Source organism: Schistocerca nitens, chromosome 9 (assembly GCF_023898315.1).
Source record: "Schistocerca nitens isolate TAMUIC-IGC-003100 chromosome 9, iqSchNite1.1, whole genome shotgun sequence".
Classification (NCBI taxonomy): domain Eukaryota; kingdom Metazoa; phylum Arthropoda; class Insecta; order Orthoptera; family Acrididae; genus Schistocerca; species Schistocerca nitens.
In genome coordinates, this window is record NC_064622.1 from 68,228,631 (window position 1) to 68,256,164 (window position 27,534).

General features: G+C 42.6%; 1 protein-coding gene across 1 annotated transcript; it reads right to left on the reverse strand.

The window, feature by feature from the left end:
- Positions 1-23,833: 23,833 nt before the first annotated feature.
- LOC126204011 (uncharacterized) lies at positions 23,834-26,421 on the reverse strand. The gene is made up of 2 exons (XM_049938441.1): positions 26,244-26,421; positions 23,834-24,735 (listed from the first exon to the last, which is right to left on the reverse strand). The coding sequence occupies exons 1-2, from the start codon at positions 26,419-26,421 to the stop codon at positions 23,834-23,836; spliced, it is 1,080 nt and encodes a 359-aa protein (XP_049794398.1).
- Between the last annotated feature and the right edge of the window lie 1,113 nt (positions 26,422-27,534).

The window sequence follows — 27,534 nt, forward strand, 5'->3', positions numbered from 1 at the left end:
TTTACAACTTCATTGTATGCTGATGAGTACATACACAAAGCAGATCTTTCTACAACATAATGGGAACTTAACGTGTGGGTGCTGCCATTGTGGTATAAGAAAACATGCAGTAACACCATATTACAACCTATTATTGACATACAAAATTAAAATTTTGATTGTAAATTACGTGTGTACAAAAGTTTAAGTACAATGCTGAGTTTCACAAAAGGACCGAAAATATTTGCAATAATCAAAATTACAGAAAGTTAGTTTTCTATACAAAATTGGGAAAATGCAATTTTAATTGGCTCCAAATAACATTATACTTACTAATAACAAAATTATTTTAACCACTATTATTTGCACAAGGGGTTGTACATTTTAGTTTCACAAGTTTTTTTATTGCCTTATGAAATATATCATTAAACAGAATGAACACTAATTTTTTTAAATAAGAATCTTACATGATAACAGTGGTGCTGTAACACTGAAATAGTTGTACTTTTAAATTTGATATCATCTGGCATACTATGTTGTAAATTCTAGACTTGTATAAGGCAGTCACCTTTGACCATTTACTCTGATGGTAACGGAAAATCCTGTGGTGAATACAAGGATCAAATACGAGATGTGATAATTATTAGCTGTCTCAACAATGTGTTTTTAATCTCATCTGTGGTCGTAAAATGACAGCTCTAAGGTTCTTTTTGGGAACAAAAAAAAGTTACTTGGAGCTATGTCGTGAATATAAAGGCTAGGATTCATTACACTGTTGTTTTTGGCTGAAAATTCATAATCAGGTAACATAGAGCGAGCAAGTGTAATTATTGTGGTGTAAAAGCCACGAATGGTTTGTCTACAAATCTGGCCTTTTTTTCCTGGAATGCTACATGCAAATGGCTTTGGGCTTGTAAGTAGTAATCATTGTTGATCATTTGACCTTTGAGTCGTGGTACACTATATTGATAAAATCAGAGAATGCAACAAGTGTTTGACTAGATCTGTTACAGTTTTGGTATTCATAGTGCTTCCACTGCAAGACTGAGCCTTAGTTGTCACATGATAACTATAAATCCTTTCCCTCACATTCCAGTAGTTCTGCATCATTGTCGGCTTCATCTAGGGACTTCATCACTGGTTTTTTTTCCATTCTTATGTCAAAATTGAATACAAAATTAATAAATCACCAGTGCTACCAAAACATACACAACCATTTTGACAATTGACAACAGACTAAATATCCAGTATGGCAAATCATGTTTAGATACTTTTTAGTTGGGTTTTCCAACACTGCACTGAAAAAATTGTACAAATTAGACTAGTACAGCAAACAAAAGTACTAAATTCTCATTAAACACACCTCATATAACTTGTTGCCATTTTACAATGGAGAGTCCAGGATGTAATAACGATATGGAAAGGATAAATTCCTCCTCATCGCGTAGAGATGGCTTTGAGTCACAGACAGGCATAATGAAAAAGAATGCTAGAAATATTTCAGCTTTTGGAATTGGCACATCGATACAGGGGTTGTGTGTGTGAGTGTTGTTGTTGTTATTGTTGCTGTTGTGTGAATCTGGGTCTCTCTACTTCCGGAGAAGGGCCTTGTCCAAAATGGAAATATTTCTAGCATGCTTTTTGATCATGCCCACCTCTATTTCAGCACCTCCTCTGTGATGAGTAGCTATCTATCCTTTCCATATTGTTATTTTGTACCATGAAATGGAGTTATTTAGTAGTGGCAGATAAGCTCATATCCAAAAAGCTTAATATACCAGTTTGATTTGTGTGTTGTTTTTCAGAGCATTCTTATACACATAGCTACTTATCCTGATGCAGCAACTCCGTTATTTTAATTAACTCTTCAACACACATTACAAAATTGATGGACCATCTATCATAGCTGCTTCATTAAAACATTACAAAATTATAGCATTGAAACAATGTTCAGAAGGTGATTTCCTTAGTCCAATAACCAAAACACATCATCAAATGCCAGTGATGAAGTGGGTATTTTTAGATAAACAATAAACAGCATTTTACATTCATAATTAACTCTTATCTGTAATGCAGGATTAACAAGACCTGGGTTCTTATTTCATAACAACCTGACACACTTTTCTTCCAACTTTTTTTTTCCTTCAGGTGCAAGACAAAGTTACACGTAACATCACAGCCAATACATTGTGTGACTCAGTATCCACTACTCAATTCCCAAATCACCTAGTTCCAATTAGAACTCTAAATACTCACTCACGTTATTTGAAATTTGCACATGCAGAGACAGTATATTCAGGTAATTTTTATTGGAACAGCTATCTGATGAAAATCACAGATTTAATGGCATTGACACACACTATCGAACTATATATATATATATATATATATATATATATATATATATATATATATATATATATATATATATATATATATATATTTTAAATCAGCTTATTATATATTGCCACTTAGATTAAATACAATTGCTTTTACCAAGCGAGGTGGCGAAGTGGTTAGCACACTGGACTCCCATTCAGGAGGACGACAGTTCAATCCTGCGTTCGGCCATCCTGATTTAAGTTTTCCATGATTTCCGTAAATCGCTCCAGGCAAGTGCTGGGATGGTTCCTTTGAAAAGGCACACCCGACTTCCTTCCCTAATCCCACGAGATTGATGACCTCGCTGTTCGGTCTCTTCCCCCAAAACAACCCAACAATTGCTGTTTAAAAACAGTTATGTCACTTTTCATTTTCTCTAATATTATTGATTACTTAATTAATATGTCTTAAACAGTTACCCATATGAGTCCAACTATCTAACATTGATTGGGATATGAAATTCACTTTGCCTTTCAGATTAATGTTTCAGTTTCTTTATAAATTAGAAATTTTAAAAAAAAAAAAGACCAGTGGACTGCCCCATGCATCTGTAGTTTCATCAAACATTTTTAGTTTAGCCAATTGTTACATTCAAATTTTCATAAAGTAAAATTCTCTGAAAAATATGAAATTATAGACTATCTATGCAAAATTAAAATACAATGCAAAGACTGAAGAAATATATTAAGAATATGAAATATACATATGTAATAAGTTGCATGATAGTTCCTTGTATTGTCTACAATACATTGGCAGTTCCATTACAATCACTTAGAACTGGCATTCACACTCAGTTTGAATGCAGTAATAAAAGCTACCAACTGAAACAGTGTCAATGTTGCCAGCTAAAACCTAAGTCATAAATGTAGAATACAAAATCTTAGATTTTGACTATATTTTCAAAAAATTTACTGCTGTTATATGTAGATCATACAGTAATTGTAATTACTCAAACAAAAAGATTACATCAGTGAATTGAACAATTGAAGGTGTCACTGAAACAAAGTGCTAGCCTACAAGTGCACATTTTGAGTGGTTGAGTGCTACATGTTGGTTAAATTCAAAAACAACATAATTACACTAAAAATAGTAGTTAGCTATTTTCTAGCAATAAATATCTAGAAACTTGTTACTAGCATGTTACCTTCATTTGTTTTTGTCATTCACCACCACAACTGGACAGACAGTATCAATTTTACAATAATATTACCACTTAAAATCACCACAGTTTAAACTATTATACTGAAGTGGCTACTATGAAACACATGTTTAAGAAATAGATTACAATATACCGTAAATTACAGTAATAAGACAATCATGTAGTAAAATAGCAGAGTTGTTGCTGTTGTCATTGGTGCTGAGTTGCAGCTCAGACAGACACTGTTCTGTCACCAGAGAAGTATTCTTCTATACTGTACAAAGGTTGCTCTTTAGTATACACACAATTTTAATCCTAAATTGTTTGATTGGTAGTGACAGCATATCTTCCTGTGTCTTAGTTAATCAACATCTTGGTGTGTCTATACTGTCAGTATAGTGAGTGCTGTATTGGTGAACTTAATTTCTCTTCATGTAGTATTCATGGTTCGTCTTTGTGTGAACAAGGTAGTTGAAAATATATTGGCTGAAATAGTCAGAACTACTAATTTGGAAAAAAAAAATTGGTTTGCAGAGGTCAGTTTTTTTGTTTGAGGCAACGATCCTCTTTGCCTTCTTTTGTCTAAACACACACTCTTGCAGCCTGCAGAATGGCCCCACAGTAACAGTCCATAGCTGTTGTGACTGTGGAACATTTCATGGTAGACAGTTAATAGGTACTGGTATGGTATAGCACAACACTTTTTATTTTCCTCAAGAGATATGCCTGTGAGAGTTTGTAACATACAGGTTTAGTGTGCTGTAGCCAGGTTAACTTTGTATCAATGGAAAATCTCAGAACCTTTAACAGCTGCTGTGTCACCCAGTGTTACAGTATCACTTAAGATGCATATCATCCTGTGTGTTTTGTGAATTTTTGTCTTGTTCATGATGAACCAGGCGTTGGCCTCTCCGAATAGGACTTCTGCTTGTTGAACAGCTTGAAGTACATTCTCCCCGTTTTGAGAACAAAGTTGTGTCATGTGCAAATTGTGCCCATTGGAGCATATGACATTAATGAAAATTGAGAACAATGGGGGCTCTAGTACAGATCCCTGTGGCACACCTAGTTTTAACTTCATTTCACCTGATTCTGCCCTTGCACTGTGCACTGATACAATCTGTTGTCTGTTATTTAGGTAGGATTTGAGAGTTCACAGAACAGCTCCTCCAATACCATATGATTTTTAGTTTGCTGAGCAGTTCATTATGTGGGATACAAACAAGTGACGTACCAAGGCCTCAGAGTACCATTACTATAGAATCCTTGTCTTCAAACCCTTGACTTACACTTGTAACTATGTCAAGTATTGCTGTTGTAGTTGACTTGCCCTTCCGAAAGCTGTGCTGTGTATCATAAAAGAGGTTATTTCCTTCAAAAATAACTTATTAGCTGATCTTTTATTATGAACTTCATCACCTTAGCTATCACTGGTATTATAGATATATGCCTGCCGCTTGACACTTCAGGTTGATTACTTTTTCCTAAACTGGCACTGTGCGTGATACTTTCAGGAAGTCTGGAAATTCTCCGGCATGGAGGCATTTATTTATTACTACTGACAGTGGTTTAGCAGTTTTGCAGACTGTAGTTTTTAAAATAGTACAGGACATGCCATAAATGGCAGGGCTCCCTGAGTGTTTGTAGTCTTTTACTATTTTTATTATCTCTTTTGGGTACACACTCTTACACATTACCAGGCTGCATTTATTTTCATTTTCACAGTAACTGCAGGACCTGTTCTGAAGCTAGGAATTTCACCTCCTGTGCTTTCTATTATGTTTATAAAATATTCATTAAATTCATCTGAACTGCAAAAATTTGAGCAAGAGATGGGCTTTTGCCTATGTTTATTTACCAGATGCCATGCTGCCTGGCAAGGACTGTGAGATTCTATAATGAATCTGGCATTGCTTTCCTTCTCTGCTTGAATGGAAAGACCTGATTCCAAATCATGGACATAATTTCTACTGGATAGCGTAACACTAGAGATCTGAGAAGCTAATTTACATTTTCTTACGACCTCAATCAGCACATGCTGTTTGTGATCCTTCTCAGTCAGTCATTGCCTATAACTCAGCGGATTTATCACCGAACCTCTGACATGGTATCGAGACAGAAACATGCTATAGAAATATCTAGCTGGGGTGGCATGAGGGAGTCGCAAATACCTCTTACATACCACATTCCTTAGCCGAATCACTTTCAAAATCCAGCAATTTTGTTACGAGTTTGCACCATAGGCGACGTGTAATCGGAGTGCTGGTCTGATACTATATACTCCTGCAATCGCCGTCACAGTATTTGTCCGGACAAAAAGCCACATCATTCAGAGGTAATATACCTCGATTTATAAAGCCAGTATAACTTTTAACATGGATACTTGTGTGCACCTGTAGAACCATGACCGCTTGTGACAGTAACATATCGTAGTTGTTGGTATTGAGGTTTTTTTTTTTTAACATATGGCAGTTAAACCTCTCTTTCTAGGACATGATGGTGGCACTAACAAGAAACACTTATGAGACATGTCCACCCATGGTTGATTTTCTCTCAGTATTATTTTGTGTCGTAGGTAATGAGTTATTGACAAAGTATTATACTTAGTAGTAGGGAGAGGGTGATATGTTTGCATTTGAGCATCAGGCTTATAAAGTATGTGTTTGTGTTCCTACATGTGTAAAGGTTGTGACTATGTCCAGATGTAAGGAAGATAAGGATTTAACGTGGAGTACTGTGATACCATGGGAAGAGTATGTCAAGTAATGTTACTGTAAGTGAGAATGTTACTGATAGTTCTATTTCCAGAGCCACAGTCGTCAACAGAGTGTATTTCCGATACTTCGCTCATTGTAAAATGTTGTTCATCTGAGACCGTAATCATAACATTTATTTGTAAGTACAGGGATAAAATATATATGTGACCGATTTCTTAGGATAAACATTCTACCTGTATGTACTTGGCCTGCAGCTCCGGTGACCTGTGCTGGGGTGATTCACATTTCCCATTAACAGTAGGAGCTGTCAGAATGGAGATGCCTTTTGGAGTGTAGGAATGTATATGAATAAACCGTGTTGCCCTCTATAATGACCAAATAGTGAACTAAAACTTAGTATGTGTTGGATAGCTTTCGTGATCGCATGGAAATTTGAGAATGAATATGGAGGTGCGTTTGCACTGGATTGTTATTCCTGCCCATGTAATTTGTTCGGTTGATTGCTTCTGAACATTTCACCCCTTTATTTACTTGAGAGAACATAGATTGTGGTGTGTGCATCTAGCATGTGGAAGACATGTTTGGCAGTTCTCTAGACATGAGAAACACGTTAGTTGAACTTGTAAATTATAGGGATGATTTGGAATCTACTACATCACCGATATAGGTATTTGAGAGTGGAAATATCAGTTTCCTCTATTTGTTGCAAGTTGCCGAGTAAAGGTCTTCGCAGACAGGATAAGTTTCTAGTTACTCAATGGTCTAGAGCATGCTCCACATAGCTAAAGTTTCAGAGTTGTAGAGAAATAATTCCCAGTCCGCATCTTTGGAATTATGTTGATGAGCAATCGGTAGGATACTGCTGTGTGCAAACCATGCGAAAATTTATTTGTTCTTGTAATCCCAGAGTCTGGAGATGGGTGTAGAAAAAAACAAGCAGGTCTGGACCAGAAACAGTAACGCATTTGTGTCTAGGGAGAAACGGACCAGTTTTTGCACAACGGTTCTGAGAGTGACTTCAATCGACTGACGGCTTTCTGATGTAAAAGGGATGATTTTGTATGGTGGAGGATATGAATTGTATGTTTACTACATCGACACGGTACATGGTGATATATTGCTGGGTTGGAGATTGGTTTCACACACTAATATTCAAGCTCCTGCCCTCAGTGGGAGAGCAGTGGAATTGAGTAAGAGCCTTTCCATATTTGATGATATTTATGGCACTTGGAGAGCTTTAGTTGTCGGTGCAATATGACGATCAGTGAAAAACAGTTTATTGCCACTGAATGTCACGTCTGTAGAATGAAAGAAAAGGCGGACGGTGCTTCCCTAGGACTGAGGAGAATCATGACATATAGCCGGTGTGAGTGTAGGCATACAATAATTTTTTCGGGTGCTGTACAGATATAAAAGATAACTGTCTTGTTTGTGTAAAATGTGTATATATTGCATTTTAACGTTACTGTGGCTTATGTTACGTAAAATGTGTATATATTGCATTGTAAAGTTACTGTGGTTTATGTTGTGGCATGACAAGAGACGATGACTGCGTGTGCTATTGTGAGGGATGTATAGAGTCAGCACATCGATAACCGGGAGGATATGAGAGAGATTTTTTACATGGAAAATTATGTGTGCTGTGATACTGAGATTCGTTCCACAAGCAGCCGTCATGAGGAGACATTACCTGTACATCGATCAATGTCGGACAGTAGCAGCAATCATAATATTTAATTGTAGTTACACTGGTAAATATGTTCCTTGCTTGCAATATTCTTGTGAGTCTAGTATGTATTTGATGATCTGTAGACAGCTTAGCAGGTTTAACTGTCAATTAAATTTAGCGATCTGTCGAAAATAATTTTACCGCTGAAAGTCTCATATGCGGAAAGAAAGAGAAGGTGGATGGTGCTTTGATACTGGCGGCATCAGTAATTCAGCGAGTAAATTCAATAAGAGCCAATCATAATGCTCGATTCATTCACAAGACATCCTTCGTGCTGGGATATAGGAGTCTACATAGCGGTGAGAACGTTTGCGTATGTTGAGAGAAGGAAGGGTACCACGTTAGGACTGCTGGGAAGAGTGCATTCGATGTTATTCTGCACTACTTTCATAAACAGGTTCTGTTAGGGAAAGAATTTCCCTGTATACAAACTGAGACATCACGAAAACTCCTACAAAAGCGCACATTAAGCATTTCCGGGACACTATGCAATTTACTAGAGTTCGACTTGGTTATTATTTTAGATAGCTATTTTGCTTCAGTATAACATTGAGAATGTTGCTAGATGCACTTGCGCTGGTATGTAGCTATGCGTCAGCCAAACGCCACACATGGTCCATTACATTCGCTAGGGAGAAAGCAGCTTGTGCTATTCTGGAACAGATTTCTGCAGTGTCGCTCGGCAATAAGCTCTTCGCCGGAACGCAGGTAGAGGGAGGGTTCACGCCAGCAACGGTAAACGTGCGCGGCCCATCTTGGAGTGTTTGCGCTTTGTATATAAGTCTTGGCTCCCATCCAATTGTGTCATCAATAGCACCTAAGTGAACGCATATTTCAAGAGGAATTTCTCAGATGTTGAGTATGAAAGGGATGCCGCCACCTCATGCATGCGGGACCTGAATGGGCGCCTGTGTGTGGTTTGACAGCTGCTGGCCGCAATACTTTGCGGGGCTGTCGGTGCATCCCAACTTCAGGGAGTGTGTGTGGGCCAATGGACAGGGGGCGGTGGGCGGTTTCTGCGCATATCTTTTGCATTATTTTGTGAGAAGGTCTGTAGGCTGTGCTATGCGCTATGTGGACAGTTTATGAGTACTGGGAGTGTCTACACATCACTGTGCTGCATTATTTAGGAGTAGTTTGCAGGTCTTTATGCTGTGTGGCATGTCAGAGCGTGTGTTCTGTATCACTGTGATAAATATACTCCATCCCTAAATAAATTGTTCCAAAATAAATAAAGTACACTCCTTCCAGCAGCCCAGTGCAGGCTGAGTCCTTTTCCCACCAATCCCTTGGAAGAGGTGCCGGTCAGGTGACTTAGGTTAGTGGAGGTAGTCCAAGTGTCCCTTCTTTCGCGCCATTTTCTTAGCTTAGAAGAGACAGGCGAATTGAGCTTTCTTTACCGCCAAAATTCAAACTTGGCGCCAGTTCCTAGGAAGAGGTGGTGGTCGGATGACTTAGGTTAGTGGGGGTAGCACTAGTGACGTATCATCCCCTGATTTTCTTAGGTTAGTAGAGGTAACGATGGTGTGATGCACTACCGTATCCTGTTTGTATTTGAACTTCCTGCTATTTTTCTGGGCGAAGGGGGGGGGGGGGGGTTAGGTTAGTGGAAGTAGCTCAATTTACCTATCTTCGCACCAAAATTCAAACTTCTCGCCAAAAGCCGCCGTCTTGGACGACGCCATCGCCGCCGTCGTGTATAACGGTACTTTGCCCCAGAACATAGGTTGTCCCAATAATGCACTCAGCCTCGTGATGCCGGTTGAGTAGCTGCTTGATGGAATAGTAGTGGCTCCGGTTGCAGAAAATGACGACGGCTGGGAGAGCGCTGTGCTGACCCAACACCTCTCCTACCGCATTCAGTGACACCATTTGCAGAGGAAGACACGGTGGTCGGTCGGTACCGATGTGTGGATGGAGTTTATGTTTACCTGTTAATGTAGGAAAAAATTAAAGTTCCGCGCTTTACAAACCATAACAGCACTTGACTTTATGATTACATAGTCACAACTGATATCATGTCCTGCGAATACTAGGAATAACAAATCATGAAGTGAAGTCGAACTATGATATTCCTTTATTTGTAAGAAATGTAAGCGGCTTCTTTCAATACTGGAAATTACAATTAATCTACCAGATTGCAAATAAAACTTACGTATCGTCTATGCAAGACTAATATGAATTGTGTGGGATGTACAAAAGATTGAGCTAATACCGGAAAAACTGCATGTACAAAGAAGGGTATTGTAAATGGTAAGAGGTTTGCTTTATTGCCAGAAGGGAGTAAGGAAAAACGCTGCAAAATTTAAACTGGCAAACGCTACGCACAGACGCCTAATGTCTCGATAAAACCTATTTACAAAATTCCAAGCCGGCCGCGGTGGTCTCGCGGTTCTAGGCGCGCAGTCCGGAACCGTGGGACTGCTACGGTCGCAGGTTCGAATCCTGCCTCGGGCATGGATGTGTGTGATGTCCTTAGGTTAGTTAGGTTTAAGTAGTTCTAAGTTCTAGGGGACTGATAACCACAGCAGTTGAGTCCCATAGTGCTCAGAGCCATTTGAACCATTTGAACAAAATTCCAAGAACTTGTTTTCAGGACTGCACCTACGAATATTAATCTCCTTACCTGTCGAATCTCTAGCAGGTGTGAAGGCAAATTCAGACTAACAGCTCACAGAAAGGAGTATAAGCGATAATTTTTCTCATATTCCACCAGTGAATTGAATGAACGACGCATCAGTGTAATGTTGCAATAAAAAGATCCCCGTCCCCCGCCAAGCGCTTTACGTTGGCTTGCACATTATATCATATAGATCTATGCCACAATCTGCTTTTACCTCATCCGGAAAACTAGGTTTTTGGATTAAATGTTGTTATATCATAGGCCTACCACATTCGTCTTTCACAGTTTCATGCATCGCGATATGTTTTTGCTTTTATCGATATTGGTACATTACCTAAACCTTCCCCTTAGAAATGGGAGTCACACAGTGCAATTTGTGCATGTAAACCAGGCAACACATCAAACTATAAGCTTGACATGCATGCTTCAAGCACTTCATGCAAGCATGCCTGAACGTCTGTTGGGTAATTTTACGCAAGCATCGGACTGAACAGTCATGCGAGCATATCAAAGTACAGAGTGTCCATAATTAAAGTTCCAGTTAGTAAGAGAACCACTGCTCAGAATAACGTTAAATTTGAACAGCTTATTGCTGCAGGGGGAAACGTCATGAAAAAAAAATTAACGAAAATTTGACCAATATATGCTGCTGTAAGCGTCAGAATATACACACCAACAGATGTTACCCGACGTCTGTCGAAGACGTGGCCACAGCAGTGCAGGACAGGTCGAGCGATGATGTGCAAACATGCAGTGCAGGGGGAATAATTGCCCTGATGTTCTATATGACTGCGAGAAAGGGGCATAAAATCCTTCGAAGCATCCTGCATTTCTATCCACACAAAATCACCCACGTTCAGCGTTACTTCCTACCGATCTGCCACCAGAGACGAACGTTCGCGCCGGCCAGTGTGGCCAAGCGGTTAAAGGCGCTACAGTCTGGAACCGCGTGGCCGCTACGGTCACAGGTTCGAATCCTGCCTTGGGCATGGATGTGTGTGATGTCCTTAGGTTAGTTAGGTTTAAGTAGTTCTAAGTTCTAGGGGACTGATGACCTTAGAAGTTAAGTCCCATAGTGCTCAGAGCCATTTGAACCATTTGAACGAACGTTCGCTCTGGAATTTCTTGCTAGCATGGAAGTGAACAATGAACAGCCACGGAACTTTCTGTGGGCAGACGAGACCAATTTCTATCTCCAAGGACATGTCAATACTCATAGTTGCAGAATATGGGCAAAGGAAAATCTGCACCCACATCAACTGGTAGCACTTCATTCTGTAGTGGTGACTGTGTCGTGCAGGTTGACGGCATCGTTTATCATAGGGTCGTATTTTTTCGAGGAGATGGGTCCTGCGAGTCCTGTTTCCTGTACTGTCACTGGTAAACACTATGAGAGTCTTTGCGCTCCAACGTCATACCGACCCTTCAACAGCGTGGATTGCGCAGCCAGTAAAGCGCCTGCTGCAGAGGCATTTCGGAAATGCTATAATTATTGGCCGTCGTTTCCCTACAGCCTGGCCGACCAGACTGATTTCAGTCCCCCTAACTTCTGGCTGTGGGGTTGTCTGGAAGATGTTGTGTTCAGCGCTTCAGTTGCAAACTGAGCCGAACTGAAGGCACACATTGCGCATCGCATGCTGAAAGTGACCCCAAGAGTCTTCGATCTGTTGCGAAACATGCTGTTTCTCGATTTGAACTTGTGGCACGAAACAGTGGACACATCTCTGGCGCCAACCTCATGATAATTATAAACCGGTGACATATTGCTTTTTATGCGGTTTTTGGCAGACTTTTTTATGCGGTTTTATGGCCTCAGGACAATTAAAATTCGATTTTCCCCATCCGATGTGGCACAACCTTGCCGTTGTGGATGGGCTTACCTGGCTAACAGTGCTACAACTGTTTACTGCCGACCTTTTGCAGTCATGCAGATTGAACAATACGAATGGTGTAACATGCAGCTCAAACCATAGTCGTATTGCGATTCATTAGTCATTTGTAGCACATCCCATTTACGTTAAGAAGCCTACAGCGCCATCTATTGGTAAAATTTTCGTTAAATTTTTTCTTCGAAGACGTTACCCCTTGCGTAAATAATATGCTGTTCAAATTTTACATCATTCTGATCAGTGGTTCCCTTTCTACAGTGTTTTGAAATTGGAACTTTAATTATGGACACCCTGTACATATGAAAAGCGGAAACTGAATGGATTTTAAGGCCAGATCTTACATTTATCAGAGAAGCAGAAAACAACGAATCTCTCTTTGTGCATAACTTACTTGTTCTAAAAAAAATGAAAATGTATTCTCATAGCGCAGAATTATGCCACCCACCACGTCACTGAAAAAAATTATGAGACAAACATGAAAATAAAAAATTGATTAAGAACGTCCTAAGTGCCATATCACGAAACTGATGTTTCTAAGTGCCAGTACGAAAGTTTTTGTTGCAAGTGGTTCAAATGGCTCTGAGCACTATGGGACTCAACTGCTGTGGTCATTAGTCCCCTAGAACTTAGAACTACTTAAACCTAACTAACCTAAGGACATCACACACATCCATGCCCGAGGCAGGATTCGAACCTGCGACTGTAGCAGTCGCACGGTTCCGGACTGCGCGCCTAGAACCGCGAGACCACCGTGGCCGCCTTTGTTTCAAGTGTCATTAATGCGTAGGCACTACGTTTTATTTGGGATAATACACTTACAGAAATACAGCGGTTGTACAGGGTGATTCAAAAAGAATACCACAACTTTAGGAATTTAAAACTCTGCAACGACAAAAGGCAGAGCTAAGCACTATCTGTCGGCGAATTAAGGGAGCTATAAAGTTTCATTTAGTTGTACATTTGTTCGCTTGAGGCGCTGTTGACTAGGCGTCAGCGTCAGTTGATACTAAGATGGCGACCGCTCAACAGAAAGCTTTTTGTGTTATTGAGTACGGCAGAAGTGAATCGACGACAGTTGTTCAGCGTGCATTTCGAACGAAGTATGGTGTTAAACCTCCTGATAGGTGGTGTATTAAACGTTGGTATAAACAGTTTACAGAGAATGGGTGTTTGTGCAAAGGGAAAAGTTCTGGACGGCCGAGAACGAGTGATGAAAATGTAGCACGCATCCAGCAAGCATTTGTTCGCAGCCCAGGAAAATCGACTCGCAGAGCTAGCAGAGAGCTGCAAATTCCACAATCAACTGTATGGAGAGTCCTACGAAAAAGGTTAGTTATGAAACCTTATCGTCTGAAATTGGTTCAAGCACTGTCTGCAGCTGATAAGATTAAAACAATCGATTTCTGTGATTTTATCCTTGCTCAAATGGAAACAGATGAACCTTTCGTTTCAAAGATTGTGTTTAGTGATGAAGCAACTTTCCACACTAACAGGAAAGTCAACCGTCACAATGTCTGTATATGGGGCACTGAGAATCCGCGGGAAACAACTCAGTATGAACGTGACTCGCCTAAGGTGAACGTTTTCTGTGCCATTTCAGCCAATAAAGTTTTTGGTCCCTTTTTCTTCGAAGGTGCTACTGTAACTGGACTACAGTATCTGGAGATGTTAGAGAATTGGCTGTTCCCTCAGCTCGAACAAGAAGCACAACAATTCATATTTCAGCAGGATGGAGCGCCACCACATTGGCATTTATCTGTCCATAACTACCTGAACGTCAACTACCCGAGGCGATGGATCGGCCGCCAGGCAGCCTGTGACAGAGCACTTCATCACTGACCTCCAAGAAGCCCTGATCTTACCCCCTGCGATTTTTTCTTATGGGGGTATGTTAAGGATATGGTGTTTCAGCCACCTCTCCCAGCCACCATTGATGATTTGAAACGAGAAATAACAGCAGCTAGCCAAACTGTTATGCCTGATATGCTACAGAGAGTGTGGAACGAGTTGGAGTATCGGGTTGATATTGCTCGTGTGTCTGGAGGGGGCCATATTGAACATCTCTGAACTTGTTTTTGAGTGAAAAAAAACCTTTTTAAATACTCTTTGTAATGATGTATAACAGAAGGTTATATTATGTTTCTTTCATTAAGTACACATTTTTAAAGTTGTGGTATTCTTTTTGAATCACCCTGTATTTTAACTAGTAGAATTGTAATCAACAAAAAATATTTCTCTTCTCTTTTAAATTTATTACTAGAATTACAAAATTAAATTAAAAAAAATTCTCTGTATTGATCTCTGTGTCGTACGTAACACCATTCTTGGTATCAGATATTGCGTAGTTTACTGTAAAACCACAGTCTAATATAACAGTCGCGAAACTTCGCCTCGGTCTTGTTGCCTACTGGTCCAAGCGGCCTGGGAGTTAAACGGGGCTGGTCCCGGCGGAGGTTCGAGTCCTCCCTCGGGCATGGGTGTGTGTGTGTGTGTGTGTTTGTCCTTAGGATAATTTAGGTCAATTAGTGGGTAAGCTTAGCGACTGATGACCTTGGCAGTTAAGTCCCATAAGATTTCACACACACAGTTAAACTGTTGAGATCGACGCGATCGTGAAAGCGAATAGCAGTTGTTTATTTTTGTTTGTACAACGGCTTTTTCAAATAGGAGCTTAACGTGGCACAATAAATTGCAGCAGCAACACCGACATCGTCATTATGTGTTCATAACTTATTTTGTGCTTCTTTTCATAGTAATGAACTTCGTGTGCCGGCCCACATTGTCCTCAGAACAATGGATCTACCAGTGTCGTTTTGGGCCAGTGCCTCGCACCCTATTAACTGTGCTTGCGTTTTTACTAGTGTTCCCGATGCACATTTGGTTAAAAGTGAACAATTATCTGGCCCCAGCCATGCCGGCGGCCACTTAACCGTTACCGGCCCAACATGGGCACCGTGATATGCTACTATGCAGCAATGTTTGCTGCACGGACAGTGCACGCCACTTGTGACATTGTGAACGATAATTGTGTGAAGGACGTTGTGTTTCACACCTCAGCTAAACAGTCGCCTCTGGGTTGGTTTGATGTACCGCCGAAGTTCGAAAACTGTAATTCGAACATTCATGTACACGGGGTTGCACATTCTTATAATGCCTGACATCATTGCACCCCCCCCCCCCCTCGCCCACACACCGCCTTGGCGATACCGCACCGGTTTCTGCAATCATCGCTCCGTGGTCACACTACGCTCGCTTTCCACCTGCTCTCGTAACAGCACTGGCCATTTCATCTGCGCCGGTTACCGGATCAGACCCCCCTTGGCTGCATCGCGACCACCTTCTGCTCGCTGTTGTAACTGCACCGGCCATTACGCCCACGCCGGCCTGCCTCTGGGCCTGGAGTTGGGACACATCGTGCCGTCGGTTGTGCCAGCTCACTCCACATCGTGTGTTGCCTGCAGCTGCCCACCCACACAGACCTCAAGCGACGCATCGTCCACCACTGCTGCACTCTCGGTGTCAGGAGCTTCCTACACCAACCACCCAGATTTTCGCCTCCCTGTACTGCATCAACATGTATTAGCCGGCAGATTTCCTAAACTGCCTGTGTTGAAAAAGGACAACCCTAAGACTTGGTTTGCATTGGTGGATCATCTACTGGATATCGACGGGATTTTGGACGATTACAGGCATTTTGTATGCCTAGTGAGCGACCTCCATGCTCATTCAGACCTCATCAGTGATCTGCTCCTCTCATCGCCCACCTCACCTAAGTATTTAATGGCAAAAGCATTACTCATTAAACGCCTTTCTTGCCCTCCAGCAGAGGCTATCCACCACATAATCCATGACGAACACCACGACGACCACACACCTTCGCAGCTTTGGCAGTGCCTTTGTGCATTAATTGATGACCAAGCTCTGCCAGATGCCACATTGTGTACCTTGTGAATGGTCAAGCTTCCGTTGGATCTACAACTTCACCTACTATCTCATGTAGCAGACCCTCTCGATGTTCGTCTATGCATAATCGATCAGGCCAAAGCAATCATTTGCTACTGACACCATCTGTCACGGACGACATTGCCTTCAACTTCAATTGGCATGCCTGCACCTTCGGTTCCACGCCCTGCTGGTAGGGGTCAGTGCATATGCTTCAGCAGGAGCTGCCTCCTGACGGCCTACAGGAGGTACTGCCTGCGACCTCCAGACAGCAGCCGACCTCACCTGAGCAGCAGCCCGAGTGGTCTCGGGCAATGATGCAGTCAGCTATGTCCACCACCCTCTCAGTACCAACTTGCCTCCAAGCTTACCCACTATGCTGGTACCAAGTAAACTACAGGGACGCTGCTTGCAATTGCCGTGCACCTTGGGCGTACCCAAATGATTCTGGTGGGTGCATTTAGGTGTGACGTCCCACCATGATGGTCGACGGCACCTAACTTCCGACGCTGCACCACTTGCTCCAGTGGCGCAACGCCTCTACGTCATGGACCTGTCATCTGGCATACGCTTTCTAATCGACACCATCGTCGATGTCAGCATTATCCTGGCCAAGCTAGTGGGCAACACACTTTCTCCTGCTAACGTCACTTTGATAGCTGCAAATCATTCTTCTATAGCAGTCCTGGGCTCCATCAATATATCACTTCGCCTATCACTGGTCGCAACCTTTCCTTGGACCTTCCATGTCGCCAACGTAGATGAACCTGTGATTGGGCTGGACTTTCTACACCACTATGAACTTTTGCCAGACCTGCAGGCTGCAAGGCTCCGCCACGTGTCTGGTTCTACTGTTCCGTGCTGAAATGAGTTCAGCACAACTCCACTCTCCACCTTGCCACTACACTTTCCACCTGTGCATATCTGCCTAAAGGTATTACTGGATGTCTCTCTGACTTGGCGGACACCCGCATGCAGATCGAGGGGCTCCACACCCATAACAAGGAGTTACGCACACGCATCTGCCACCTCGGCTGAATTGGTTCACGCATGGAGTACTATTCACAGTCTGTTTGCAGAGCCAGTTGTCTCAGATTCGTCAGCTGCTTCTACTGCATCTTCATTCTGCATCGCTCCTAGGTCGAGCTTACCATCCCCTGCTTCCTGTTCCACATTGTCACAGTTGAATCTACAAGACGTGCATATTCCCGCTGCGCAGGATCCTCGCCATTATGGCCCAGCAATGTCAGTGAACTGCCATCTCTCGTGCCCCCCCTCCTGCCCCCTTCCCCCCCCCCCCCCCCCAATCTGTCTCTCTTCACAGGTTTTGGCAATCAGCAACAGCACTCATAGAATCCGCACCATGGATAGCCCATCCGTATGACATGAAGCTCAACGTCTTAATGCTTGCAAATTGCTGTCAGTGAAAGAAATTGTTCAGGGTTTATTGGCTTCGGGTGTGTTCTGACCATTGGACAGCAACTAGTCTTCACCTATCCACCTTGTGCCCAAGAAGGACGGCTCACTATGCATGTGCGGGGACTACAGGTCCCTTAATGCTAGGACAATAATTGATAACTATCCTATCACTCATTTAAGGGATTTCACTCAGTTATTGCATGGTTCGAAGTTCTTCTCTGTCTTAGACTCTTCGAAGGCATACCACCAAATTCCCATGCACCCACCTGATATTCTGAAGATGACCATCATTACACCCTTCGGTCTATTTGAATACTGTTACATGCCTTATGGCTTCAAAAATGTTGGGCAGAAGTGGCAACGTTTCATTAATTCAATTTTGCTACCTCTGCCTGTCGCTTTTGCCTATTTGGATGGCATACTTATCTTTTCCTCATCTCCGGAGGAACGCAAATTTCATCTTGATGCAGTTCATACAGCTCTCATGGCCAACGCTGTGATTATCAATGACGACAAATCCCAACTCTGCTCGCCATCAGTTACATTCCTTGTCCATAAGGTCTTGGCCGATGGCCTCTGACCAATGGATTCTCGTGTCGAAACCATTCTCACACCGGCTCTTCCTGAGGACTACGTGCAACTCCGGCACTTTCTGGGTATGGTTAACTTTAACTCCATATCCCCCGGGCTGCCTCTGTCCAGTTACCCTCTCAGGTAAAAATACCACGGGCAAGCGAAAACTGGCCTGGACTCAATCCATGCTCAATGCTTTCGACAATTTGAAATCAGCCATCGCAAAAGCAGTCACTTTCGCTCACCCCTACCCCGAGGCCCATATTTCTATCACTACTGATGCTAGCGAGTCAGCTGTGGGCAGCCGCTCCATTTCTTTTCGAAAAACCTAGCAGGAGTCAGTGTAAATGGTCGGCCTTCGACCACGAGCTCCTCACGGTTTATGAGGCAGTCAAACACTTCAGGAGCAATGTGGAGGGGCGTCCTTCCCCACAATCTACTCACACCATAAACCCCTCATTGGCGCAATACGCAACCCAGTGAAGGATCTACCGCTACGCCGCTTGCGACACATGGACTTCATTTGCCAACATTCTTCGGATGCTTGTTACATCCGCCGTGTGGAAAATGTTGTAGCTGACTATCTGTCTCGTATCTCAGTGATCTCCACACCCTTGAACTTAGATGAACTGGCGCGACTTCAGACTGAGTATGCAGACACCCAGCAACTGGTTTTGGACGACGAGTCTTTGCTCCCCATCAAACCCCTTACCCCGCATGGGTTGTAGACCCCTGTCCTCTGCGACATTTCAACTGGTTATCCCGCCCCTTGGTGCTGCCCGCCCTCTGGCGAGGGATCTTCCGCGCTTTACACAATCTGGCCCCACCTGGGGATGTGGGCAACGACTAGTCTAGTGACTGAAAGTTTCGTCTGGCCAGGCGTGTGGCATGATTGCTGCTCCTCGACACATATGTGTGTGTTCCTTGTCAACTTAGTAAAGTGAGAAGACACGTGCAGCCTCTTTTAGGACAGTTCAACGTTCCCAAGAGTCGGCTGCAGCACATGCACATTGACATGGTCGGTCCTCTTCCCCCTTCCAAGGGGTGGCGAGATTTGGCTACCCCCTTTCACTTTCTACAGACCAGGGATAACAATTAGAGACCTCGCTTTTCGCTCAACTGTGTGAGCTGTGCGGAGTAGCGAAATTTCACACAAAGGCCTATCATCTGCAGGTGAACAGCTCAGTGGAGTGATGGCACAGAACTCTTAAAGCTGCACTGATGTGCCATGGCCGGGCTTTGGTCTGAGGCTCTTCCTTGGGCCTTACTCGGCATCCTCTCTGCCCACAAGGAAGACATGAATGCTTCACTCGCGGAGGTTTTATATGGAGAACCTCTCATCCTGCCAGCCAAATTCGTTGAGGACACACCCCCGACCGACGCAATTGACCTTCTGGCCATTGTAGAACGAGTGCATGTGCACATCGCTTGCCTTCGCCAATCCCTGCCTCGTGCTCATCGCACGCCACCAGTGTTTGTACACAAAGACCTGGCAGCGTGTGAATTCATCATGCTATGAGACGCTCTGTAGGGGCGGCCCTGCAACCACCATACTCTGGCCTGCACTGTGTCTTGTGCCACGGAGACCTTCATGACAGTACTCAATGGATGACCGACTACGGTTTCAAATGGTTCAAATGGCTCTGAGCACTATGGGACTCAACTGCTGAGGTCATTAGTCCCCTAGAACTTAGAACTAGTTAAACCTAACTAACCTAAGGACATCACAAACATCCATGCCCGAGGCAGGATTCGAACCTGCGGTTCCAGACTGCAGCGTCATTAACCGCACGGCCACTTCGGCCGGCTACTACGGTTTCAGTGCACCGATTAAAACCTGCGTCGTCCATCTCTGAGCCACGTTCCACTGCCCCCAGCTGGCCTACCTTCACCAGAATCTCGCCCACTGATACCGCCGATGTGACATCCGACGACTCCCCGCCGCCTGTGCAGTTGTCCGATGTGGCTTCTGAGGCGCCAATTTTGCGTGCTGGATGCCTCCTTCATCCGCCACGCTCCGCGCTGGCACGAGGATTTTGTGTTGACATGAGTTAGCTTCGCCCCCATGCTCTGCACTGCCAAGGGTGGGGGGGGCGAAGCTCTGGTATGAAGCGCCATGTCTTTGAACCGATGTTCTTTGACTTTACTTTTAGTTCACTTTGCCTATGTCTCACTGCGTGACATGTTCTACAGCTTCTCTTGTATTCGCTTTCTTCGGTGGTAAAATAAATGTTCATTCAACTGCAAAAATTTGTTATTAGGGCTCTACGCCACATAATACCCACATGCCTATCATTTTAAGTACAACAGAAACTGTATCATAAGGATCAAGTGACGAAGGACAAACAAATTTGGTAGACTATATGATCCCAATATTTTTGAAGAAGATACCCTTGACTTGTTGTTAAGCCAGATTATCATGTCCTCTGTAAGATGGAAATACGAAAATAAGCTGTTTGCTCTAAATTTATTATGTTATTGCACTTAGGCATACAGGTTTTGTCAGAATGTTTTGTGTTTCCATCAGTGCGTACATTACAGAGGTATGTGGAAGGCAGACAAATAAAATGTGAGATAAGTGACAATATGTTCCACCTTTTAAAGCAAAAGGTACAGCATTTACCCGATACTGTTAAACTAGTGCATATGTCATTGGATGAAAAGTCTCTAATGACAAATTTAACATATGACAGCACTTCTGATAGTGTTATTGGCTTTGAGGTCTTGGGGTTTATACTCACGGTGTACTTCTCCCACTATTTGGCAGTTGCTTGTCTCACTTAGAATATCATACTTGTGGCAACAGGCGACAATGACTAAAACACAGCAGGCTTACGGAACGACAAATGGGGCGTCGATCCCTTTCGCATGCAGAGGTTTTCTTGTGTTTCTTATGTGTGAATCTCTGTGATTATATTTCGTTGATATCAGCGTGGTAAGCTACAGTTCTATCTAACGTCACGTGTTCCTTCACGAATGTGTTGTAAGTTGCCACTGGATTTGTGATTTTTATCCCTACTTGAGCGTATTTTAGATTCATTTTTAGAAACATCTATGTCTTGTGATATTACACAAACTTTTGGAGGCAAAAAAAAAAATTAAAATATTTCGTAAATCACATAGGGAAGGGATGCAAAACAAACATGCTTACGACGCATCTGAAGTTCTCCTTTCTCGCCGCTTGGAGCACCAGTGTCGCCCCGGGTTCCCGGGTTCGATTCCCGGCGGGGTCAGGGATTTTCTCTGCCTCGTGATGACTGGGTGTTGTGTGATGTCCTTAGGTTAGTTAGGTTTAAGTACTTCTAAGTTCTAGGGGACTGATGACCATAGATGTTAAGTCCCATAGTGCTCAGAGCCATTTGAACCAGTGTCGCACCAGTTGTCAAACGGTAACAACTGGTGTTTTTCTTTTTACAGGAGTGAGTGTTGCGACTGTTGTTAGACTGTGGTAAAACTCCCAGTGCCGCTGAGGAATAAATGGCAACGCCCTTAACAGGTCTTCCTGTTTCACAACTGATAAACATGGCTAGTCTTTCACATGAAGTACGCCATGGCACATATCAGCCGTGGTCTTTCCTGTTTTGAAGAAATTAACATGTACCATTCTTGTGTTTTCACAGAAGTATTTTTAACGTCTGTTTGAGACGGATGTGTATGAGACACTTTGTTCATACTGCATTTAGAGATTTTACATGCCTGCGTTGACAACAGTGTTGCAACAGCAACGTTAAACGCAAAGAAGTCAGCTGTGTGAACTGGAATTACACGGAATACGTTCGTAGCTTCGGCTGACTCGACAATCTTGTGTAAATCATGGGAAACTAAGGCCTTGGTTGCCTTCCTTCGTTTCTTTATAATTGCAAAAACTGTGCCCACTCATCAAAAACTTGTGTTTCACTTCTTCAAATTATCCCACGTTAAATGCAGAAGATTTGGCCCTTGGTATTCCAGAGGGAAGGACTGCACCATGCGCCAACTAACCCATGTTTGAAATATTTTCACCATGATTTTTTATAAGTCTGTGGATTTGGCATTTGAAGCAAGTCTAGGGACATGTAAAAGGAAGTCTAGGGACATGTAACAGGAAGTCTAGGGACATGTAACAGAGTACCGAAAATACACTCCTGGAAATTGAAATTAGAACACCGTGAATTCATTGTCCCAGGAAGGGGAAACTTTATTGACACATTCCTGGGGTCAGATACATCACATGATCACACTGACAGAACCACAGGCACATAGACACAGGCAACAGAGCATGCACAATGTCGGCACTAGTACAGTGTATATCCACCTTTCGCAGCAATGCAGGCTGCTATTCTCCCATGGAGACGATCGTAGAGATGCTGGATGTAGTCCTGTGGAACGGCTTGCCATGCCATTTCCACCTGGCGCCTCAGTTGGACCAGCGTTCGTGCTGGACGTGCAGACCGCGTGAGACGACGCTTCATCCAGTCCCAAACATGCTCAATGGGGGACAGATCCGGAGATCTTGCTGGCCAGGGTAGTTGACTTACACCTTCTAGAGCACGTTGGGTGGCACGGGATACATGCGGACGTGCATTGTCCTGTTGGAACAGCAAGTTCCCTTGCCGGTCTAGGAATGGTAGAACGATGGGTTCGATGACGGTTTGGATGTACCGTGCACTATTCAGTGTCCCCTCGACGATCACCAGTGGTGTACGGCCAGTGTAGGAGATCGCTCCCCACACCATGATGCCGGGTGTTGGCCCTGTGTGCCTCGGTCGTATGCAGTCCTGATTGTGGCGCTCACCTGCACGGCGCCAAACACGCATACGACCATCATTGGCACCAAGGCAGAAGCGACTCTCATCGCTGAAGACGACACGTCTCCATTCGTCCCTCCATTCACGCCTGTCGCGACACCACTGGAGGCGGGCTGCACGATGTTGGGGCGTGAGCGGAAGACGGCCTAAGGCCGCTTTCACACTATACGGTTTTGACCGTACGGCAAAAAGCCGTACGAGTTTTAGCCGTGCCTGTGTTGCTTTCACATTACACGGCTTTTTGACGTGACCAGTTGTTGGTGTCTATTCAGTTTGCTTAATGTGTGTATCAAGATGAACCGTAAACGAGTTGTTGCTTTGTGGTTGCTTCATCGTCGCCGCAAAAGAAAAGGTCGTCTTTTGTGGGTACACCCCATTAACCAGAGAAGAGACGAAGTGGGTTTATTTTATACACTCTTTGAAGATTTGAGGAACGACGGAAATAAATTCTTTAACTATTTCCGAATGTCTATTACCTCGTTTGACGAATTACATAGAAAACTAAAGGATGTGTTACAACGACAAAACACACAATTCCGCAATTGCATCCAACCTGTTCAAATGCTGGCTATCACGTTAAGGTAATTTAATACATAAAAACTAGTTCTGTTTATTTACTTATTTATTTGTGTTTTACATTTTTATTACGCTCAGATTATGAAGTAGAAAAGTCAATATCAATATCAGCAGTTGAAACCAAAGAGTTTGTAGCAGGACTGACTGTACTGTCACTTTGTGGCGACAGGCTCTCTGCAAAAACGTTGTAGAACTGCGTTGTTGATGGTGGGCCTTCATGGCTACTTGTGGAAGGCGAAGGGTATGGTGGTGGCACTTTATTAATTCGTTGATAAGAACTGCGACCTTGAGAAGTCTGTAATGGTTGTTCGAGAAAAGTAGTTGGGTTTGGTGCAGCTGGAGGAGGACGAATCTGATGCGTATGGTAAGAGGATATTGGAGCAGCATTTTCCATAGGTGAATAAGAATAAGCTTGAAATCTATTATTATAGGGCATGGGAGGTGTGTAATGGGTAAATGGAGGAGGTTGAGCTGTCAATATATTTCTCCTTTCATATATATTTTCTATAACTTTGAGGACTCCCATCTGAAACTGAAGATAATCCTGTTCATCAAATTTTTCCAGATGAGGCTTCAGACTAAGTAAAAATGACATTTTGCTGCAAGGTTTGTCTTCTTCCAGAGCTCGTAATATTTTCATTTCGATTGCATCAGGTTTTCTATGTTTTCTGTTTGTATGGCACTCGCTTTTGGATGTTTGTTGTGTGGGTGCTGTATCAAATGGCCCAGAAACATTCTCAGTATTTTCGACGGAGCCCTGCGTTTCTATATCTTCTTCCAGTCTGGCGGTGCGTTCCGATTGAAAACTGTCCTCCGTCTCTCGAGCATCATACAGCTTTTTTAGAAACTGCAGCTGATCAGAATATACATACTTTTTCATTTTCTTTGCTGCTGAGCCACTTTTTTTCGCAGCTTGAATTTTTATGTTTGACTTCACAAAGGAGTCTCGTAGATTGGTCCACCTCCGTATTACTTCTATACCTACATCAAAAGAAAACAAAACTGTATGAAAACATTTTAATTTTGTATAGAAAAAAGCAAAACTGTAACAAAAAATGTCCACTGCAAACTAAATGTCACTGATTTTTTTTCGTTTTGTTCAGGTATCTGGCAAGCGGTTGTTCCTTCACTGACTTACATTTCCAGTACAGAATTGGGATTTCTACAGCAAGTAAAGTGGTTAATGATGTATGCACAGCAATTTGGTCATCACTGCGGGAAGAATGTATACAAAGACCGACCAAAGAGGTATGGGAATCAATAGCGGCTGGATTTGAACGTACTGCTAATTTCCCCCACTGCTTAGGAGCGGTGGATGGAAAACATATCCGTCTTACTGCCCCATTTAATAGCGGATCAATGTACTTCAATTACAAAGAATACTTTTCTGTGGTTCTGATGGCTGTAGCGGATTCCAACTACAGGTTCATTTATGTCGACGTAGGAAGTTATGGCAAAGACTGTGACTCTTCAGTGTTCAGACGGTCCAGTTTATGGAAGTCAATAGAAAGTAATTCCCTGGAATTTCCAGACGTCCAATGTCTGCCTGGTACGGAAGGTCCAAAAGTACCCTACTTCTTCGTGGGAGACGCAGCATTTGGCCTACACACGCATTTGCTCCGGCCTTTTGGGGGAACAAACTTGACAGTTGAGAAACGTGTATTTAATTACCGTTTGTGCAGAGCAAGGAGGTATGTGGAATGTGCTTTTGGCATCCTCACCAATAAGTGGCGGTTGTTTCACCGACCTTTAAATGTTCATCCAGATTTTGCAGTAAAAATGGTTAAAGCTTGCATTGTTTTACACAATTTTGTACGTCAGAGAGATGGATTTATAATTGAAGACACCACATCCTTCACTGGTTTGGAAGACTTAGCCCAAGATGCCAACATAAGAGGAGGACTGACAGCCAACGCCATAAGGAACACTCTTTGTAAATATTTTATGACAAATGCTGGAAGCGTGTCATGGCAGATGTCAAAGATATAAATTAACAAGCCTTTTCCTTTTTGTAGATTGTTTGTGAAAGCCTGCGACTGTATAGTAAATAGTTTTCTTTATAAATAAATTACTGCTACCACTCACGTTTTTAATCGTTTTGTTTATATTTTGTACGACGCGTTTCGGGAAATAATTCCGATCTTCAAGTGCGTTTTTTTCTCTAAGTTTTCATTATGTGTAGTGTTTTTTTATTTGTGAGGTCTTGTGCGTGTTTCTCTTATAAATTACAGTAAAGAAAACAGAATGCAAGACCTGACACATAAAAAGACACCACACATGATGAAAACTTAGAGAAAAACGCACTTAAGGATGGGAATTATTTCCCGAAACGCGTCGTGCAAAATATAAACAAAACAAAAAAAACGTGACTGGTAGCAGTAATTTACTTATAAACAAACGATTTACTTTTAGAATAAAATTTATAACGTTAAATAAAAACTGTTTAAAACGTATTAAATGTAATATTAATATATTAAATAAATACTTACCAAACGCATTTTTATCTTTGTCTTCCATCTCATCAAAATCTTGCTTCAGTGCTACGCAAACTTCCCGCCAAGCATTCTTTGTAGCAATACGATCTCTATACGCATCTAGAGTTTTGTCCCACAGAACAGGTCTTACTTCCACCAAGGTTATCAAAAGTTCAGTATCAATTTCATCCATTCTTCTACACTTTTCAGTAAACAAGAATAAACACAAATGAATAAAACGACACTGCAACGAACTAGTCGACGCCGTACGGCTCAAAACCGTCCAGTGTGAAAGCATGCACTTAGTCACGTAGGCCACTGTTGTCGAACTTGCCGTACGGCGACCGTCTGTTGTAGTGGCAAGACACGGCTGCAGCACGGCACGGCAGCGGCATTTTGCCGTCGCCGTATAATGTGAAAGGCGCCATACATTTCTTCACACCTACAGCCGTACGGCTTTTTGCCGTACGGTCAAAACCGTATAGTGTGAAAGCGGCGTAACGCCGCTTTCACACTATACGGTTTTGACCGTACGGCAAAAAGCCGTACGGCTGTAGGTGTGAAGAAATGTATGGCGCCTTTCACATTATACGGCGACGGCAAAATGCCGCTGCCGTGCCGTGCTGCAGCCGTGTCTTGCCACTACAACAGACGGTCGCCGTACGGCAAGTTCGACAACAGTGGCCTACGTGACTAAGTGCATGCTTTCACACTGGACGGTTTTGAGCCGTACGGCGTCGACTAGTTCGTTGTAGTGTCGTTTTATTCATTTGTGTTTATTCTTGTTTACTGAAAAGTGTAGAAGAATGGATGAAATTGATACTGAACTTTTGATAACCTTGGTGGAAGTAAGACCTGTTCTGTGGGACAAAACTGTAGATGCGTATAGAGATCGTATTGCTACAAAGAATGCTTGGCGGGAAGTTTGCGTAGCACTGAAGCAAGATTTTGATGAGATGGAAGACAAAGATAAAAATGCGTTTGGTAAGTATTTATTTAATATATTAATATTACATTTAATACGTTTTAAACAGTTTTTATTTAACGTTATAAATTTTATTCTAAAAGTAAATCGTTTGTTTATAAGTAAATTACTGCTACCAGTCACGTTTTTTTTGTTTTGTTTATATTTTGCACGACGCGTTTCGGGAAATAATTCCCATCCTTAAGTGCGTTTTTCTCTAAGTTTTCATCATGTGTGGTGTCTTTTTATGTGTCAGGTCTTGCATTCTGTTTTCTTTACTGTAATTTATAAGAGAAACACGCACAAGACCTCACAAATAAAAAAACACTACACATAATGAAA

Excerpts from the sequence above, each read along its gene's own strand:
- LOC126204011 (XM_049938441.1), bottom strand. The coding sequence starts at position 26,421 with ATGGATGAAATTGATACTGAACTTTTGATAACCTTGGTGGAAGTAAGA. Across the intron at positions 24,736-26,243 it reads CAAAGATAAAAATGCGTTTG|GTATAGAAGTAATACGGAGG; the intron begins GTAAGTATTTAT and ends CTTTTGATGTAG.